This window comes from Drosophila miranda, chromosome XR (assembly GCF_003369915.1).
Source record: "Drosophila miranda strain MSH22 chromosome XR, D.miranda_PacBio2.1, whole genome shotgun sequence".
NCBI classification, from domain to species: domain Eukaryota; kingdom Metazoa; phylum Arthropoda; class Insecta; order Diptera; family Drosophilidae; genus Drosophila; species Drosophila miranda.
Window position 1 is genome coordinate 25,213,570 of NC_046674.1, and position 16,177 is coordinate 25,229,746.

General features: G+C 41.0%; 7 protein-coding genes and 1 long non-coding RNA gene across 17 annotated transcripts; 3 read left to right on the forward strand and 5 right to left on the reverse strand.

The window, feature by feature from the left end:
* Positions 1-218: 218 nt before the first annotated feature.
* LOC108153138 (gonadal protein gdl) lies at positions 219-1,379 on the forward strand. 2 transcript variants are annotated; one of them, XM_017282934.2, is made up of 3 exons: positions 219-479; positions 566-860; positions 931-1,379. In XM_017282934.2, the coding sequence occupies exons 1-3, from the start codon at positions 322-324 to the stop codon at positions 1,072-1,074; spliced, it is 597 nt and encodes a 198-aa protein (XP_017138423.1). In that variant the 5' UTR covers positions 219-321; the 3' UTR covers positions 1,075-1,379. The 2 variants fall into 2 exon arrangements, with proteins under 2 accessions (XP_017138423.1, XP_017138424.1); XM_017282935.2 differs by having other exon boundaries at positions 396-479; positions 553-860.
* Position 1,380: 1 nt separating this feature from the next.
* LOC108153136 (peptide methionine sulfoxide reductase) lies at positions 1,381-3,120 on the forward strand. 5 transcript variants are annotated; one of them, XM_017282931.2, is made up of 4 exons: positions 1,381-1,492; positions 2,190-2,383; positions 2,513-2,773; positions 2,836-3,120. In XM_017282931.2, the coding sequence occupies exons 1-4, from the start codon at positions 1,385-1,387 to the stop codon at positions 3,068-3,070; spliced, it is 798 nt and encodes a 265-aa protein (XP_017138420.1). In that variant the 5' UTR covers positions 1,381-1,384; the 3' UTR covers positions 3,071-3,120. The 5 variants fall into 5 exon arrangements, with proteins under 5 accessions (XP_017138420.1, XP_017138421.1, XP_033242998.1 ...); XM_017282932.2 differs by having other exon boundaries at positions 2,190-2,371; XM_033387107.1 differs by lacking the exon at positions 1,381-1,492 and adding an exon at positions 1,678-1,722.
* A 3,029-nt stretch (positions 3,121-6,149) lies between these two features.
* On the reverse strand, positions 6,150-6,955 carry LOC117186318. Its single transcript, XR_004471417.1, has 2 exons — positions 6,914-6,955; positions 6,150-6,827 (listed from the first exon to the last, which is right to left on the reverse strand). It is a non-coding gene; the product is annotated as an uncharacterized LOC117186318 (long non-coding RNA).
* Positions 6,956-7,073: 118 nt separating this feature from the next.
* LOC108151042 lies at positions 7,074-7,603 on the reverse strand. The gene has a single exon (XM_017279413.2). It carries the CDS (start codon positions 7,560-7,562, stop codon positions 7,203-7,205), a length of 360 nt encoding a protein of 119 aa, XP_017134902.1. The 5' UTR covers positions 7,563-7,603; the 3' UTR covers positions 7,074-7,202.
* Positions 7,604-8,221: 618 nt separating this feature from the next.
* LOC108151045 (protein midgut expression 1) lies at positions 8,222-8,919 on the reverse strand. Its single transcript, XM_017279415.2, has 2 exons — positions 8,741-8,919; positions 8,222-8,510 (listed from the first exon to the last, which is right to left on the reverse strand). The coding sequence occupies exons 1-2, from the start codon at positions 8,791-8,793 to the stop codon at positions 8,312-8,314; spliced, it is 252 nt and encodes an 83-aa protein (XP_017134904.1). The 5' UTR covers positions 8,794-8,919; the 3' UTR covers positions 8,222-8,311.
* Positions 8,920-9,453: 534 nt separating this feature from the next.
* On the forward strand, positions 9,454-11,188 carry LOC108151037. Its single transcript, XM_017279404.2, has one exon. The coding sequence runs from the start codon at positions 10,016-10,018 to the stop codon at positions 11,102-11,104; it is 1,089 nt and encodes a 362-aa protein (XP_017134893.1). The 5' UTR covers positions 9,454-10,015; the 3' UTR covers positions 11,105-11,188.
* A 71-nt stretch (positions 11,189-11,259) lies between these two features.
* Positions 11,260-13,417, reverse strand: LOC108151039 (BAG family molecular chaperone regulator 2). 5 transcript variants are annotated; one of them, XM_017279408.2, is made up of 5 exons: positions 13,331-13,417; positions 12,361-12,810; positions 11,999-12,019; positions 11,802-11,944; positions 11,348-11,724 (listed from the first exon to the last, which is right to left on the reverse strand). In XM_017279408.2, the coding sequence occupies exons 2-5, from the start codon at positions 12,579-12,581 to the stop codon at positions 11,348-11,350; spliced, it is 762 nt and encodes a 253-aa protein (XP_017134897.1). In that variant the 5' UTR covers positions 12,582-12,810; positions 13,331-13,417. The 5 variants fall into 5 exon arrangements, with proteins under 5 accessions (XP_017134898.1, XP_017134897.1, XP_033242838.1 ...); XM_033386947.1 differs by lacking the exon at positions 12,361-12,810 and adding an exon at positions 12,859-13,164 and having other exon boundaries at positions 13,331-13,383; XM_017279407.2 differs by having other exon boundaries at positions 13,194-13,370.
* A 1,034-nt stretch (positions 13,418-14,451) lies between these two features.
* On the reverse strand, positions 14,452-15,423 carry LOC108165275 (probable chitinase 10). The gene is made up of 2 exons (XM_017301310.2): positions 15,348-15,423; positions 14,452-15,287 (listed from the first exon to the last, which is right to left on the reverse strand). Exons 1-2 carry the CDS (start codon positions 15,370-15,372, stop codon positions 14,452-14,454), a joined length of 861 nt encoding a protein of 286 aa, XP_017156799.1. The 5' UTR covers positions 15,373-15,423.
* Positions 15,424-16,177: the final 754 nt, after the last annotated feature.

Here is a 16,177-nt window from a genome sequence, read left to right on the forward strand (position 1 = left end):
CAAAATGCAATAAAAGCAAGTATTTAGAACAAGCCAGATAAGTGAAAAATAAATTCATTAATCGGATAAAATTATGTGGGCATGGCTAAATGTTCTATATAGCTGAGAATATTCTACGGAAGATAAAAAACGAGGAATATGTAAAATGTTACTTGAATTCGTCAGTATATTTACGGTATATTTTTTAAATGAGATGGTATATTTTGGTATATTTCTGAGAGTGAGACGGTATAAATAAACAACAATAAACAAAGTTTCGATTTGGATGTTCAAAGGGTCCACTAACCCATAAAACTATAAAAAACAAAACGAAAGCACAGAATGACTGACATTACAGTATCCAATGAGGGTCCTGCAAATGGAAGTGAGCCGGTGGCGGTCGCAGAAGACCCATATCAGCAACCATCTCCAGAGTTCCTGCAGCGCAAGATCTATTTTCTCGTGGATCAGCTTAGAACAATGCACTCCGAGCTTCCTGAGTGAGTTGAAGCAGCCTTAAATAAGGGCAAAAACACGTTAGTAAGGTTAGTAGTAAAGTAGTAAAGCAACCAGCTTTTGTTTACAGAAACCTGCAAACCCGAATCTCCTACGATCTACTAACGGAACTGGCCAATTGTGTGCTCAATGATAGCATTTTCGTCATTGTCAAGGCTCTAATGGAGCTCCAGCATGAGACTGAGAGGCATTTGATCAAAATGCGTATGCAGGTGGAAAACGAATACGAAATTGAGGTATCCGACTGGCGTGCCAAAATTAAGGATCCCGAGGAACTTCTGCACATTCTGGGCCTAATGAAACTCAAGCATTCCAAAAAGCTAGTGGAGTCCGACAAGAAGATTATTGAAATTCTAGATCAAAAGGCAAGTTTGCGCAATAAACCAACCGAAATTCCCTATTTTTATTAACTATTTTGACTGCTTTGGCCAACAGGTAAATGACCAGCAATCCATTTTGCAGAAGGCTGGTGTGCCTGGCTTCTATGTCACCAAGTATCCCAAGGAGATCAAAATACAAATGTTCTTGCTCGATTTCATTTTGCGTCTGAGTCGGCTCAAGTACGAGCCCAACAAGTAGCAGCTGGAGCAAAATCCGGAGCCCCTAAAAAACAGCGATTGACTTTAAAATACGTTCCAGCCTGTCTTAATTAGAATATATAGACCCATTAAATTATTAACCGTGATCAAATGTCCAGCTCATCGTACTAAAAACCTGTCGTGCTGCGCAGTTAATCAGTAAGAAATGGAATTGTGAGAGTCCCAAACAAAGATAGAGAGAGAGTGGGAGAATTGACCAAAATAAAGATAGAGATAGCGCGCCTCTTTTACTCCCGCCGAGCGTAGTAAGCTGAGAGCCGGCGCTATAAATTGTGGCGACCAGTACACAGATGCATCAGTTCTGTTTGAAATTTCCAAAGAACACATTAAAAACTCTTGTGTGTAAAATGTCTCTGACTATCACGACAACTGTTTCACATCCTGAGCTTAAGGATCTGGTGAGTAAATGTGACACCCCACTTTCCTTCATTTAATTTAAGTTTCTCAGACCCTGGCGAGGTCAGCCGGCCGGTTAGGTCATAAATGGCAATTGACAAAAGTTGAAAGCATTTACTCTTTGCTGCCAAGCAATTCGTTTTAAATGGTTTTGGCCAACCGAGCTTAGTTGCTTCCCAACAGCCAACCTGCTCGCCACGAAATGTTTGCGCGTTTGTTTCGTAATTTCAAGGCAAGAAAAGTCAAATATAAACCTATTTTATTATATCAGTGCGCCATAATTTAATAATATAATAATAATTTTATTTTTTTTAATCGAAACTGACTAACGAATGCGAATATTTGTGAAAAACTTGAATTTTCTAGAAAAGTAGTTTCAGCCAACGGCCTTGATTTTGATTTTGTAATGTCTGTGGGGCCAATCAGCTGTTTTGTCGAAAGCACATATGTATGCACACAAAGAAAAAGAAAACGAAATCGAAAAAGCGAAAGAGTGAATTGCTAATGAGAGAGACACACGAGATATTGTAAAAATTGCCAAGTGTGGATTTTTTATGTTTTTGTTGCAAAATGCGCTGCTTGCCGGGATTCGGTTACGGTCTCACATTTCTGTTCTTGGTGTGACCTACAAAGCAATGAAATTTAATTTGATTGAAATGATTACTCACTCTTTTCTTCTTTTTCTTCGACAACCTGCAGAGCACTGTTCGCAATGAACAAAAGGAGCTGAGCATATCGCCCGTACATCATGTTAACATTCCCAAGGCAACAGCCACCTTCGGGATGGGCTGCTTCTGGGGGGCCGAATCCCTGTATGGAGCCACCCGGGGCGTGCTGAGGACCACTGTGGGCTATGCCGGCGGCAAATCCGAATTACCAACGTACCGTAAAATGTAAGCTTAGAGAAACTGAACATTGATCATTCTAACCCGAGCATTTCTTTTCTTCGCACACACACCCATCCCGTCTTCTATATCTATCTACCACTTTCCGACGCCTTACTAACCCACGAATTTCAACAGGGGCGATCACACGGAGGTTCTGGAAATTGACTACGATCCCACAGTGATCAGCTTCAAGGAGCTGTTGGACTTGTTCTGGAACAACCATGAGTATGGCCTGACTACACCCATCAAGCGTCAGTACGCCTCCTTGATTCTCTACCATGATGATGAGCAGAAGCAAATCGCCGAGACCTCCAAGCTGGAGGAGCAGGAGCGTCGGGCTCCCGAGGTGATTACCACTGAGGTGGCACCCAAGGCGAACTTTTATGCGGCCGAAGCGTAAGTTTATTCAATCGGAAACCATCTCCGTCAATACTAATCCTCATTCTGATTTCCCATAGCTATCACCAAAAGTACAGATTGCAGGGCCACAAGGATCTGGCCACCTCTCTCAACCTCAGCCCCACGCTGTTGCAGAGCAGCTATGTGGCCACCAAACTGAATGGCTATCTGGCTGGTGTCGGGGGCATGGAGCAGTTCAAAACGGAGGTGGATACATTCGGACTTACGCCCACTCAGCGTCAATACTGCAACTATCACGTAGAGCAGAACGAGGGCCAGGGTCTCTACTGCTGACATGGACGTCTCTGCATAGATGTTAAGCTAAAATCGTACACATAAGGGGGGTATACTTTAAAATCAGCTTTTTTCATTTTTTGCTTGTTCAAAACAAAATGCGTATTATGTAGATTTAGGAGTATTGAAACAAATCTTAAATATACAAATATTTTATAATAAAAAAATTATCTCAAATGGAATTTATTTATTTTTGGCTCTTGCTTCTCATTTATTGCTTGCATTCGACCGATAAAGCAACCTTTTTTTGGCCTACGTGATAATATTATTCAGCTTGATCCTAGGTAAATTGAGAAAAACAACAGCTTACATAGCTTGCTGCCTAATCTGGGATGATAAACATTTGGTAGTCATATAATGATTTCGAAACAGGATGATAACGATTTTGCTGGGTCATATGGCTAATGTGCCCTCATTGAGTCTATGATCCGATCGAGCCAGAAGTGAATTTCTTGTTAACTCAAGCTATAGAGAATCTGTAGATTTTAATCATGTAAGGATGCTTTGTCGTATCACTGTTTTAAATACTTTTGTAAAAGATTGGCAGGATATCACTTCCATAAGTCCTGTCTTTAGGATTGACTTAACTTTTATAATCTACAAACAAAACCTTCAGCTTAGATTCAGGGTTTAACAGTCTTGAACATTTACAGAAATCGTATGGGGAAAGTTGAAGGACCCTTAACTATAGGCAGTAATGACTAGCAATATATGGCATTGAAAGTAGAACGAAATTCTCCTAGTCATAGTCTAACTATATCTGGGGTCTGATTAGAAAAATATAGTGCTTCAAGTTCTTCATAAAATATAATTAGACGGCGGATGGGAAGTGCAAACCAAACAGAATTTATTATATCCGGGGCCTTCAACCCAAACTCTATAGCTTTGACCGCTCTTTTATTAATTTCTATAATGCTCTGAGAGCAGAGCACATGTTGTCACTCCCAGCCAGTCATCCTCTCCCCACATTGAATGAATGGCAAACCAGAAAGCGCCGACAACTATCAGACAACGCTCTCTCCTTCTCCGTCTCTGCCTCCGTCTACGTCTGCGTCTGCTCTCCTCTATCATTCGTTCATAGCGGCAAGGCGGCAAAGCGCCCGCGTGCGATAAAGTTAAAGCGAAAACGGCATAGTATTTTGTTTACAGCAAATGCAAGATTTAAATTGTATTTCGTTAAATGATTTCTATATAAAAGAATGTTCAGAATCGCATGAGATTCGGTCTAGCCATACCCCATAAGCTAAAGTATCTGATTCTTCAAAAATCATTAAAATCGATGCACCCACTGGGTGCTGGCAAACTTTTGCACTTTATGGGGTTCGCAAACAAGCAATCGGTACACTTTTCGGATATAACATAGCTTGGTCCAGGAGCCACCAACTGCCAAAATTTGGATCAAAAATCTATAACCGTTTATCCTCAGCGATTTTTACAAGATTTTCCGTTATACGTTTCAGCCTAGAAGAGGAAGAGCAGCATTCCCCGAAGCACACGAGATTGTCAGACGCGCGACGATAGACATACATAACAACAAAAGCTATTAATGACGGGGCGCTTTGTTTGTATTAGTCGCACGGGTTGGGTTGATAATAATTTCACTGGTTTCGCTTTACAGGCAAGAAGGGTCAATGAGTCTAGGGAAAATGGCACAAGTCAGTCCGTAAGGGGCTGTCACTGAAAGGTCGGCATTGAGCACTGAGGCTCTTTCTACATACATATGTATATGTACATACGTAATCAATATGATTTGCATTAAATAATTATACCCTGGCATGGGGCAGGGTATTATAGTATTGCCCAGATGTTTGTAATGCAGAGATTAATCTCTTAATGATTTCAATACGATTTATCATCAAATTAAATGTAAATTGTTAGTTTAAAGGATCTTATCGAGACAACATTTTATGGAGATGTATTTTTATTAACTTTTAGGTGGAAATTAATCATTATGGAATTATTATTCAGCAAGTTGATATATGTACATACATTGTCATGGCAGTCATATATCAACCAAGTATAAATATCATATATTATATTTAACAGATGCAGAGTATCAAAAGTTTCGACCACGAATCCAACCGCCTGCCCTTCTTGTTTCAAATTTATATTGAGAAAGTCGATAGCGCACACAGAAGCTGAACATACACAGTTATTTGCAAATCATCCTATTTGCAATTTGATTTTGATTTTTTAAATCAACTAGATTTTGTACATGCACAAATCCAGCCAGTCATGCATGGGCTTTGATAAGGTTTATTGGTAATAAATATTGTTTTTAAGTACTTGATTCTCTTAGGATTATTCGCAAATTCTTTGACTCAGTCTTTAGGTTTTACCCAAGTTTTTGGGCAACGGGAACCCCCTTTACATTTACATTATCATTCGCAAACATAGAACGTTTCAAATGTAGATCAGTAAGTTTGGGAGGGGAAGCATTGAAAGCCGATAAGTGTGGGACTACTGAAAGCCGTCATTGTCCCCTATCTAGGTTTTGAATTTCGATTGCGCTGTCTTTCAACGCGACGCAAGGATTGGATGATCCCTGCAGCATAGGTGATCTCTGAGATGTTTTACGAGCTTTTAGGAAATCCATTAAGTCATTTACTATAAACAGCCTACCAGTACCTAAGCTTAGCTCTTCCCGATCCCGATTTGGGATAGCCAAAAAAGTACATGTCATGTGTACAAACACCCGTTTCCTGTCAAGAGTTGTGTGAGATACAACCCAGCTTCCAACCCGAAGGCAAAACTTGCCGAGCACGACTTGCAAGACCGCTTCATAGCAGAGGTCCTTTCAGCAGCTCGACTGATGAATTCAAGTTCTATTATACATATTCTTCGTTTTTGATATTCCGTCGAATTTTACTAGCTAGACTTGACTGGCTTATTTTAAATACTTGCTTTTATCGTATTTTGCCAAAAAAAAGATTTTAGTGAAAAAACACATAAAACGTAAGAGATATTGCTCAATTTTGATATTCCGTTAAATAATGCAGACTAACTAAAACCCTTAGCTCTTCCCACATAATTTTAGGCCATTCATGAATAAATTTTCTATATTAACTACTTTTAAGAACTAGATATTTTTTATTTTATTGTGTCTAAAACAAGGTCTGAACAAAAAGGGTCAACAAAAAAAAGTGGCAACGTAAGTGAGAATGGAATGTCATTTCTTGCTTGTAGCTTGTCAACCGGAGTAAGGGCATTTGTATACCCTATTTTGTTAGTTTAATATGTACATATGTAGATACTCTTTTCCAAGCTGCTTTTAAACGTAGTTAGTAAAGACCTTTTCGCATGTTGATATGTTTTAGACGTATTCATGAATATGAATAGTATCTTGTATATATGTATGTATATCCAGATACCGATACCTATTCTTGGTCTCTGTAAGAAGACAATAAGCTTGTATATATCGTTGAACTAGCTTTTAAACAGAGACTGACTAATTTCTGCATATATTGGAGTCTGAAATGACAAACATTCTCTCAGTTCTATGTATAATATCCATTTATCTCCCAAGAGGCAATACAATTTTGCTACGAGCTAGTGTAGCAGCGCAGCGCAGAGTATCTACATGATTTCTACACTTTACATCTTCTTTACATCGACATGGCGCCACCTGTCGACGCAGATGTGAATGTGGTCAATTTCATAGATCGACAGTGGTATACTATACCCGTCTCTTTCTTGCGCACTGATGCCACAGCTGGTCCAAAAAGTAAATTTCCATGCTTGCTGCATACGGAAAATCCTAAACAAACAAAAGAGTAATATAAACAAACAAATTTGTTTTGGACTTAAACTATTTTAGTGGCTCATTGTTTCCTAAATACTTACCTCTTTTAAATACATAGACTAAATCAATGCGAAACGTTTTGTGTGTTCAAAACAGGCTCATATCCACAGCCTGCAAGAATCGATGTATTTTTCGTTCCTATGGCACTTCCACTTTGAGTAGCTAGATGTGAGGCATTGGCATAACTATACTCGCAATTGCTCATCTAAATGTTATTTAATTTTAATGAATCCAGTAACTGAAGCATATATTTATCTGGAAAACCTTATGAGTAATATTTAAACTAACACGGAAGCACTGCGATCAGATGAGAAGTACGTTGGACGACACTTAAATCCGTATGGATAGCCGTCGCTGTGGTTTCAGCTCCTTTTCGGTTCTCTCAATGCGCAAACGAAGGACTTGGTTGGCTTGGAGTTCGCGACGTCTGCTAGACGACAGCTCCGACCCCGTCCCAAGCTCAAAGCATGATTCGATCTTCGGTGAGCGGCGACAAATCACAAAACTTGTCGAGTCCTTGGCAAACAGATTATGCTGACGTCTCGGAACACAACGCCTCGGTGTGTTGACCAACGGCTCAGAATCGGACTTTTCCACATTCTTGGTATCCAACTGTTCCACCTCTATTGTTAGCAGTTCCTTGAACATATCTTCCACGGCTGAGTAGTAAAGCGTAATGTTTGAGGACATTGCAAACCTGATGCTGACGACCAACTGAAAAATGATTCAAGTCGAAGTGCATGCATCCCACATGCACAGGCCACTAGACTCATTTTTCAACCCTCGCCGAGGACCGACTACCTGACCAAACAAAGGGATCGACCATCGTAAGAGCAAATGGTACTAGCAAGCAATACAGTCTCCATATTGAATTTGTCACAGCGGAAAAATAAACCAAAAACCGAAAAACCCATCATGTCTATGAATCACATTTCCCCTCTTTCATTATCAACCAGGCCAAGAGATAAAGAATCCGCTAAAAAAAAGTACAACAAATTCTAAATTGCCATACCTACGGCCATAGAACTCAGTCAGAACAATCGTAGATAAGGAAAAATCCCACTATGAGCATTAGGTTCGATTAGATTAAGTAACACACTACCCGGATTCTGTTAATTTCGTTCGTTTTCTGGGAATTATTATTAATTTTGTTATCCACGATCAAGCGTAGGAGTCACCCAAAGTCCTGGTAAGGAGACTGGAGCAAACTAACCAGAATACACCTCTGACCTTGCCAACGGGGGACTTGAGATGCAGCCCTAGATGTCCTTCCAGAGCCGTGCCTGATGTAGTCCAGATTATGTCGAGTAATAACCGTAAATTGTACAAATCAATGTAACAGTGTTCAATTCTATAGTGTTTGTTATTTGTGATAATTGTTATTTAATAAAATGTGAAAAAAAAAAATGTTGTCTATGGTATAAATTCATCGCTCTAGATCAATATTCCTTATTAAAATAGTCGCGTATGCTGCGCTTTACAATGGGCGTCAGTTGGGAGACCTGCTTCTGAACGTCATCGGTGCCCTTATCCTTGTGATAGTAGACCGTGAAGTAAACAATTAATCCAACTACGACGACCAGGACAATGATTGAGCAGAGAATGCTCATCAGCAATTTGCAGGCACAGTTACAGCAGCTAAAATGGATAACACAGATGGATTAGAGAGAGTAAGATATATTTGAATATGAACTACGAGTACAGATGAAAATATCAGAAGTGACATGGAAATGCTGTTCCTGTTCGATCAAACCGCAACAAAAATTAACCACCATGAACTGTCCCTTACTATTCCTTGATATTTTTTGGGAAGTCAAGCAGTCGTGATGCAATGAATGAGTCAGAAATCAGTCACTGTCCGTACTTACCAGCAAACCACTTTGCCGGGGCATTTGAGACATTCGCAGAGAGCGTTGCACATGTTGAATGCAGTCGACGGGTACTATGTGTTAATTATAAGGAAGGTGTCGTATATAAGGCGAATCTTAACCGCAGCTCTCCTGGTGTTCGATGTGTCGTTGGCCAAAACAAATTAACAACTGAAATGTTTGCTACTCGTATTGCCCACATATCAGGCCGACAGGTATTGGGAAACGCAGCGAAAGCTTTAATCATATCGGTTCAAAGAGGACGGAAAAAACAATATATTGTACTGATAACGAGTCGGTTATTATTAACACCAACGCAGAGGTGCGAGGTAGATAGGGAAAAGAGCTTACGAACTTAAGCACAGAATATGCTTTCATTAGTTATTTTTGTGGTTGTGTGTACCAATTGACTCCGACTGGTATCGGATAGCCTTCCATCTGAATGTGGGTACTGTCGTCCTGGTAGACAACATAATATACAATGCCACCAGTTAGAGAGAGAAAACCAAAGTTAAATTTTACTCCTTATCACCTCCACAGACTTCAATCATAAACTTAGGAGCAAACTGAAAAAAACCAAAATCATTACCTAAATCAAACCATAGGGCAGACAGCTTGAGTATTTTCAGAAGCAAATACATCTATATTTATGATCTATAAAACTTTAGCGTTTTTGATTGGGTCGGCACAGATATTTCCAGGTGATTCAGAAAACAGACAAGTGGACAGTCAAACCATGCAATGGCAGTGACAAATCGGTCAGAGTCGGAGATAACAATATACAGTATATAACAACGTTGAAGATTGATTATGGACAGGAAATAGCCCACCCTTTCGGCTAGAAGAGGTTCGGATGAGCAGTTTTCTATTCTTAAATTACTAATCAACAGGGAACATTTCGTATCAAGTTCTTTAGGAGCCCTCTTGAAAGGATTATTATTCGTGATGAACATTTTTCGGGAATTTACCTTAGCCAAGTTAATTGTTTAATAGCACTGGAAATCTACAAGTATATTATAACATAGATTATAGCGCAATAATCAATAAACCTGCGAATCTCTGATAAGGTTTTGGTACGAATCTGAAAATCATATTTATCTACTAAATAATTTCTCTTTAACACACATAATGTTAACCAAACGTCGATAGCCAACATAAAACCCCTTTTCAGTCTGTTAGTCCCCATTAATGCAGGTCGCTGAAATCCATTTTTTTATGGCGACACATGAAACCAATTGCTGATCTAAGCGATTTGAACGAGTTCTTTGAAAACCTATGTACATCAGCAAACCACACGCTCCAAGCTCAGTTTTATTCAGTTTGTATTCAAAGATGGTCACACAGAAGGTTCCCTTCGTTTTGCTGGTTCTTGCTCAGGCGACTGCGAATGCAGCGTGGCTGTTGCCCAAGGCTGGCTTCAACGAATCCAGCTACAGTGTCCGTCATCTGTCGATGCATTACTCGAGAGTATTTCTCAGTGTGACAGTAAAAGGGAACGATTCACCCACACTAATCGAGGCCCAGTGGCCGGTATCGCGCTTTCCAATGCCAACTGTGATATTTCCCCACCGCGACGTACACGCGAATGGGGCTCATTCCGATTGTACGCTGCTGCAGCAAGCGCATTGGTCGCAGGTGGACAGCCTCAGTCGCTTGTGGGTTATGGATGTCGGCTGGCCGGGCAGCAGGTGTTCCCCCAGGCTGTTCGTCTTTGATTTGATACGCAACAATGCGGAGCTTCTGAGAATTGACTGCGGTCAGCACATTGACTCCAACAACACCCAAAGCTTGGTTGTAAAATTGGGACCCAGGATAGAGAGCTGCAAACTTGAACGACACATATATTTCATCCAGGGCCAAAGCCCGCATATTCTGGCCTACGACATACTGGAGCAGACCTGGCGAAGTCGTTCCCTGAAGAGCCACAAGTACGAGAGCATGCAGCAATCATTTCCCATCAAGCCAATTGACTTCACTTTTGGTCTTCAGGGCGAATTAATTGTTGCCGATCAAGATGGCGGGCTCTATAGCTCCGTAGACGTTCTGCAATGGGAAGAGAATGCTGGATTTTCCTCCAATTCTCTAGAAAAAAAACACATACAACTCACCCGTCTGGGCACCCTTTTGGGCAAGGCTCGCAGCATGATCATGGACAGCTTGGGAACCTTGTACTATGCCATATCCAAGTTTGGAGCGGTTGTGCGGTGTGTCCAGCTGGCTAACATCACGGCCGAGGGTAATGAAATCATCTATCTGACATCGAAAAACATACAACAAATATTTTTTGGCACCAATGGCGCCGTGTGGGTACTAAGTGATCGTGTCTTGAAGACACAAGATATGTGTTTTCCTGGAATTTTGTAAAACGATATGCACATTTAAACTGTTACTTAAAATGACTAAATATATAAACCAAAAGCAAACAAATTGTAAGACCTTTCCGCCGCTTAATCGATACTATTTGGCCAAAACTGATTCCAACGTTCCCAAAAGACTCAGAATTGTTTATATTCCGTGCATTTCGTTTACTTGTTTTTATTTGGTGACGTGATTCGTTTTGGTTCGATAATAATGCTATGTACTTTAAATGGGTCAAAAACAATCAAATTAATGGCTAACAGTTTGCTTGTTTAAGTAACCCATTAGGGCCTGCAATCGCTTCTTGATGTTCTTCTGGTCGTCCAAAGTACAACCAAGTAGAGCGCTCTCAAATTTCTTGTCGATCGGTCCGACATCGGCCTCGGACAGAGTGTCCAGATGTCCAGACGGATCCATGGCACTACTGCAGCACGCGTTCAAGTACAGCTGGCAACGTTGGCGGCCGATCACAGGATCTCCCATTTTTATCATAGTGTCGATCAAAGAATTTATTTGACTAAGAGAATCCTCCTGAGAGTTGTCACGCACTGTGCGCACATTTAGCTCAACAGTTCCCAGGCGTGAGCTGACGCGCTGTATGTACAACATGATCTCCTCGCGCTCGGCTACAGGGGAAGAGAGGGATTACATTGTTATCCGTTTCCCGTTTCCGTGAGGTATTATGTGAGAATCTATTACTTACACTCTCTCATCTTCTGAAGCTTATCGTTGCTTTTGATCAGATCCATAGACATTAAAAGGTAGTCTTTCATCTCTTGTAAATTGAGAGCATCCTTGCGAAGCTTCTCTACACGTGCATCAATCTGATCCAATATGTTAACAAATCTGTAAGTTGTTCAGAGTTTAGTTATGGTTTGCAAATGTTTAATTCGTATTTACCTCTCGTTGGCATTTATTGATCTGTTGAATGTTTTCGTCGGGTTCATTGGTTTTCATATGAAAAGAAACAAGCAAATTAAGACTGTTAGACCGCTCTGCTATGGCTCAGCTCTCCACTTATAGAAATACATAAGGTCTACAAATAATGACCCGAGAGCCGCTTACACACAGGTTTCGAAGCTGTGTGGGCGTCTTTCGGAGGTACTTTAGCTATCACCATTATGTTATAAATAAATAAACGAATGAAGCTGGTAGCAGTATGAGGTGGGGAAATAACAAAAGAAATGAAACGTTTGTGCCTGTCGTTTTGTGTTGTGGTCTCTATAAGTTTTGATTGATTTTATGTAGGATGGAATAACAACCTGTCCAGTGCTCTACTGTCGTCGACTAGTCCATATGAGCTGTTGCTGCCATTGTCACTGGCGCTGGAGACTGCTGTGGATGTGGAAGGCACCGCGCCTGAACGAAGGCTGTGCAAATAGTCGAAATTCATTGGTGACTCCGAGTGGTGGACGCTGGAAGAGTTTTGTCGATGAAGATGATTCTCGCTGGGACGCTGCGCTGATTGCGCATCAATTTCCATCTCCTGCGGCTGATCCAGAGTGAAATCAAACTGCCTGCGTTTGCGTTTTCCAAACAAGTGTTAATCGCTGTGGGTCTCCGTGCTGCTTGCTGCCTACTGTGGCTTCGCTTTTGGCCGTTTGGTGGCTACTTTTGGAATGTCTTAAGCTTTTTGAGTAGGTGTCGGAGAAGTGTTTGATGCTTTTGCTTATTTTTTATATTTTGTTTATACACACACACACACACGCAAGCTGTAAGAAGAGAGAGAGAGACGGAGTGCTCATTTAGTATTTAATTACCTATCGGCTGGTGTGCTGTTAAAATATGCGTCCGGCCAGGCGACACTATAGTCATCATTGGACCCCGGCCTCGACCCCTCATCATCCTCGCAAGGAAATCGAGGATGGAGCTCAGGGCCCTCAGAAGGCGGCGGCGTTTCTTCACTGCAGTGACGTCGTTTGCGAAAAATACTTCGCAAATTTTGCAGCATATTTTCCATTCAGTTTTCGTATGTTTTCTTTTGTTTCTTACGTGTGCACAAATGAACGACAATTTTTGGGCAATAATCACCTAGTTGCCTTGTTCGTCCCAGGGACTCGATTTCGCTGTTCGTATATTTAAATAGATTGATTACCTGCGGCTTGGTAACAATTTGAAGCAAGCGGTGTTTTAATTTCACGTTTTACAAAAATAATTTTTTCGTTTTAACTCTGAAGTGATTTTCTTACATTTTTGAGCAGGTTTGTTTACTTTTTTTATTTTTTTATTTACCTTAAATTTATTTTCCTAGAGATGAAACATTTGTCTTTGTACAACATTAGAGATGGAGAAGCATCGATCATTAATTCTATCGATGTTTATAGACCACTATCGATAATCTGAATTACTTTTTAGAGCTTATGGTGCTATAACATTAGACTTTGCTAACTTTGCTGCGAAGACAGAGATATCATGAGTGACAACACGCAAAATTAGTGTTCGTTGCCGTCTTTGGACACGTCTCCCGGCTATCAGTCGAAGAACTGCAACACATTTTGGGACAAAAAGATGTTTTCCATCACGCACACTCAGTCAGACAGCAAAATTGGATGTAAAACGTATAGCAATCGATAATTGCTGCGCCTTGCTCAGCTGTAAAGCCAAACTGACGCATACATATACATAAGCATATCTCTCGCTCTCACTGCATGCTTTTCGCAATGGCTATCTCTGTTTTTGCAGTTAGTCGGTTAGCAAAGTCTAGTGTCATATGGCCATTAGAATCCTCATTAATTTTGTTTTTAATAAAACGTATGACTTTAAATTACTCAGCTTGGCAGCTTTAGCTTTTATTTAGCCCTAAACTCTTTGGGACGGATTTCATACGGCACTAGCCGAATATTAGTTATTTTTATGCATAAATTCACCCATCATATCAAAATAAGCCAAAACCAAATATCCGCCATGTTTTAAGACAATGGAGCGTACTATTTTCTACGCTACATCGTCTCCAACTTTAAATATTAAAGTTATGTTTTTTGCATATTCGTTGACGATAATAAATAGTCCCAGCTCTCATGGGCACAATCTTATCCAAAATGAACCTCTGAATCGTGGATTTCATAGCTGATCCGTCCTGTACGACGTATCGAAACAGTGGTCTATGTAGATCCCACGAGTAATAGGCAATGTGTTGGTCCGCAAGGCTAGATGCCAGTACCTGGATTGCTTGACTCCAAAATTCATATTAAAGAATATACATATAAAATACTTATTTTATGGTGCTTGAATTCCACCAGACTTCAAATCCAATCTAGACTGCAAGACAGAAATAGCAATAGACAAAACGATACACAAGTGTTGGAATGTGGGGGAAATCGATAAGAAAATCAGTAAACACACAAGTGGTAGAGTCAGGTTTGTCGTTTTATTTGGGGCGGCAAATTTAAATCACGTACACACAAAGCCGTACGCGACCACTGACAACTTTTTGAGGCAATATCAAAGAAATAATAAAACGGACATTGCTGCAGAGTGGGATGTCCTTTCACACAGTAAATGAAAAACTCGCATCGCTGCATATGGGGATACAGATGTTGTCCGTAGGTGGGGCAGTGGATGAACTCATTCCACACAGCTACACCCGAGTTTATGTTCGCATTGGGAGCAATTGGATTCGTAGAAGGATCCTCTTCAGGAGCACCCAACGTGCATTGGGCCCTCTCCGGTACATCGCACTTTCCAGTCATCGCATTCCAATGCAGTTCCGAGCTGCACTCCTGCAGTATAGCCTGTCCATAATAGCAGATGTAGTAATTGCTACAGCTGCTGGAGCTGCCTATATAAACGATCCGATCGTTGGACTGCTGTTGCGTTAACGTGGCACAGTAGGTAGCCGCATCCGTAATCATTTTGTTGAAATCGTTGTCACCGTCGTTCGGCGGAATTGCGTTTTCCATGCCGCTCTCTGTGTCGTTTCTGCATCTCACATTCCCCGCTGTATCGCAGAGCTTGCTATCAGAATTGAAGAGCATTGTGGGTGGACAGGAGGCCAAGACAGCATCACCGTTCTCCACGCACAGATAAAACATTTGGCAGTCTTCAGCATGCGGCACAAATTCACCAACCAAATGATTGGCACACAGGCTTCCGCCATTCTGTCGTATGGTCACCGAATTAGTGGGCTTCCAGAGCTTCCAGTTTTTCTGGGCCGCGGCCATACAGCTTAGCGCCAAAAAACCAATGACTGCTAGAAGTGGAGAGACAGTGGTTATTTTATTTAACTTTTACATTACATGATTGTATCTACTTGTATTGAATTTCATCGTATTCATCCTGATTCGTGTGTCAAGCTCCAGTAAAGCGCAGTTTTATTCTAATAACGTATTACACGAAGAACTTGGCATATATGCCATACAGGCGACGTCTAGATACCTCGCCCTCAATATCAGAAAATTAACATTTTCAACTGCGTGTAGACGAAGTCGATAACGGGGCCAAAACAACAAACTATTTCAGATACAATTTTTTTTGCAAAAAAAATTCCGTTTCTTTCCCCTTCAACCAATCGATTGATGGCATTGAGACGCATCCCGTACTATTGATTTCAGAACCCAAAAAAAAAAGGAATACCGAGATTACCTCGGAGAGATGAGTGGCGTAGCCACCTGCAATTATGTTCGATGACCTTGTCGAGTAAATGGTTGATATCGGTCAATGGTTCCTTTTCGTCTGATTTTAGCACTTGTTTTGGTTCAAGGTTCATTCTTAGCAAAGATATGATATCAGATCAGATATGAGTTAGCATGATTCACAACGCAGCTCCAGCGAAAGTTATTTTCAAGGCTGAGCGCCCTTAGTGATGCTACGAAATGTGCTTCCCAGCAAAAAACTGACACATGTACTAGAGTCCTGCATGAACCGGCAACCGAATCGATTCGTTTGGATTCGGGACTCGCTTCGTTCGAATCGCTCGTTTAAAACAGATTGAACGAAGAAGGTCTTGTCATGTGTCTTGTCATGGGTGTCGAGCAATTCTCTGAAAGTCAGAGGACATACGAGCTAAACTTGCTGATGTAATCCACAGTGCTCGGATTCGGCTTTCAGTGAGGTGATTCGGGGCGATTCGAATCTGACTGA

What these genes read in the sequence shown, in the direction of transcription:
- LOC108151045 (XM_017279415.2), bottom strand. Translation starts at nt 8,793, where the DNA reads ATGTGCAACGCTCTCTGCGAATGTCTCAAATGCCCCGGCAAAGTGGTT. An exon ending in CCCGGCAAAGTGGTTTGCTG is followed by an intron (nt 8,511 to 8,740) that starts GTAAGTACGGAC and finishes TATCCATTTTAG; the next exon opens with CTGCTGTAACTGTGCCTGCA.
- LOC108151039 (XM_017279409.2), bottom strand. Translation starts at nt 12,581, where the DNA reads ATGGAAATTGATGCGCAATCAGCGCAGCGTCCCAGCGAGAATCATCTT. An exon ending in GACAGTAGAGCACTGGACAG is followed by an intron (nt 12,020 to 12,360) that starts GTTGTTATTCCA and finishes AACATTCAACAG; the next exon opens with ATCAATAAATGCCAACGAGA. An exon ending in TCAATAAATGCCAACGAGAG is followed by an intron (nt 11,945 to 11,998) that starts GTAAATACGAAT and finishes AACAACTTACAG; the next exon opens with ATTTGTTAACATATTGGATC.
- LOC108151037 (XM_017279404.2), top strand. Translation starts at nt 10,016, where the DNA reads ATGTACATCAGCAAACCACACGCTCCAAGCTCAGTTTTATTCAGTTTG.
- LOC108165275 (XM_017301310.2), bottom strand. Translation starts at nt 15,372, where the DNA reads ATGAATACGATGAAATTCAATACAA. An exon ending in TACGATGAAATTCAATACAA is followed by an intron (nt 15,288 to 15,347) that starts GTAGATACAATC and finishes CTCCACTTCTAG; the next exon opens with CAGTCATTGGTTTTTTGGCG.
- LOC108151042 (XM_017279413.2), bottom strand. Translation starts at nt 7,562, where the DNA reads ATGTCCTCAAACATTACGCTTTACTACTCAGCCGTGGAAGATATGTTC.
- LOC108153136 (XM_017282931.2), top strand. Translation starts at nt 1,385, where the DNA reads ATGCATCAGTTCTGTTTGAAATTTCCAAAGAACACATTAAAAACTCTT. An exon ending in ATCCTGAGCTTAAGGATCTG is followed by an intron (nt 1,493 to 2,189) that starts GTGAGTAAATGT and finishes GACAACCTGCAG; the next exon opens with AGCACTGTTCGCAATGAACA. An exon ending in TTACCAACGTACCGTAAAAT is followed by an intron (nt 2,384 to 2,512) that starts GTAAGCTTAGAG and finishes GAATTTCAACAG; the next exon opens with GGGCGATCACACGGAGGTTC.
- LOC108153138 (XM_017282934.2), top strand. Translation starts at nt 322, where the DNA reads ATGACTGACATTACAGTATCCAATGAGGGTCCTGCAAATGGAAGTGAG. An exon ending in ATGCACTCCGAGCTTCCTGA is followed by an intron (nt 480 to 565) that starts GTGAGTTGAAGC and finishes TTTTGTTTACAG; the next exon opens with AAACCTGCAAACCCGAATCT. An exon ending in TTGAAATTCTAGATCAAAAG is followed by an intron (nt 861 to 930) that starts GCAAGTTTGCGC and finishes TTTGGCCAACAG; the next exon opens with GTAAATGACCAGCAATCCAT.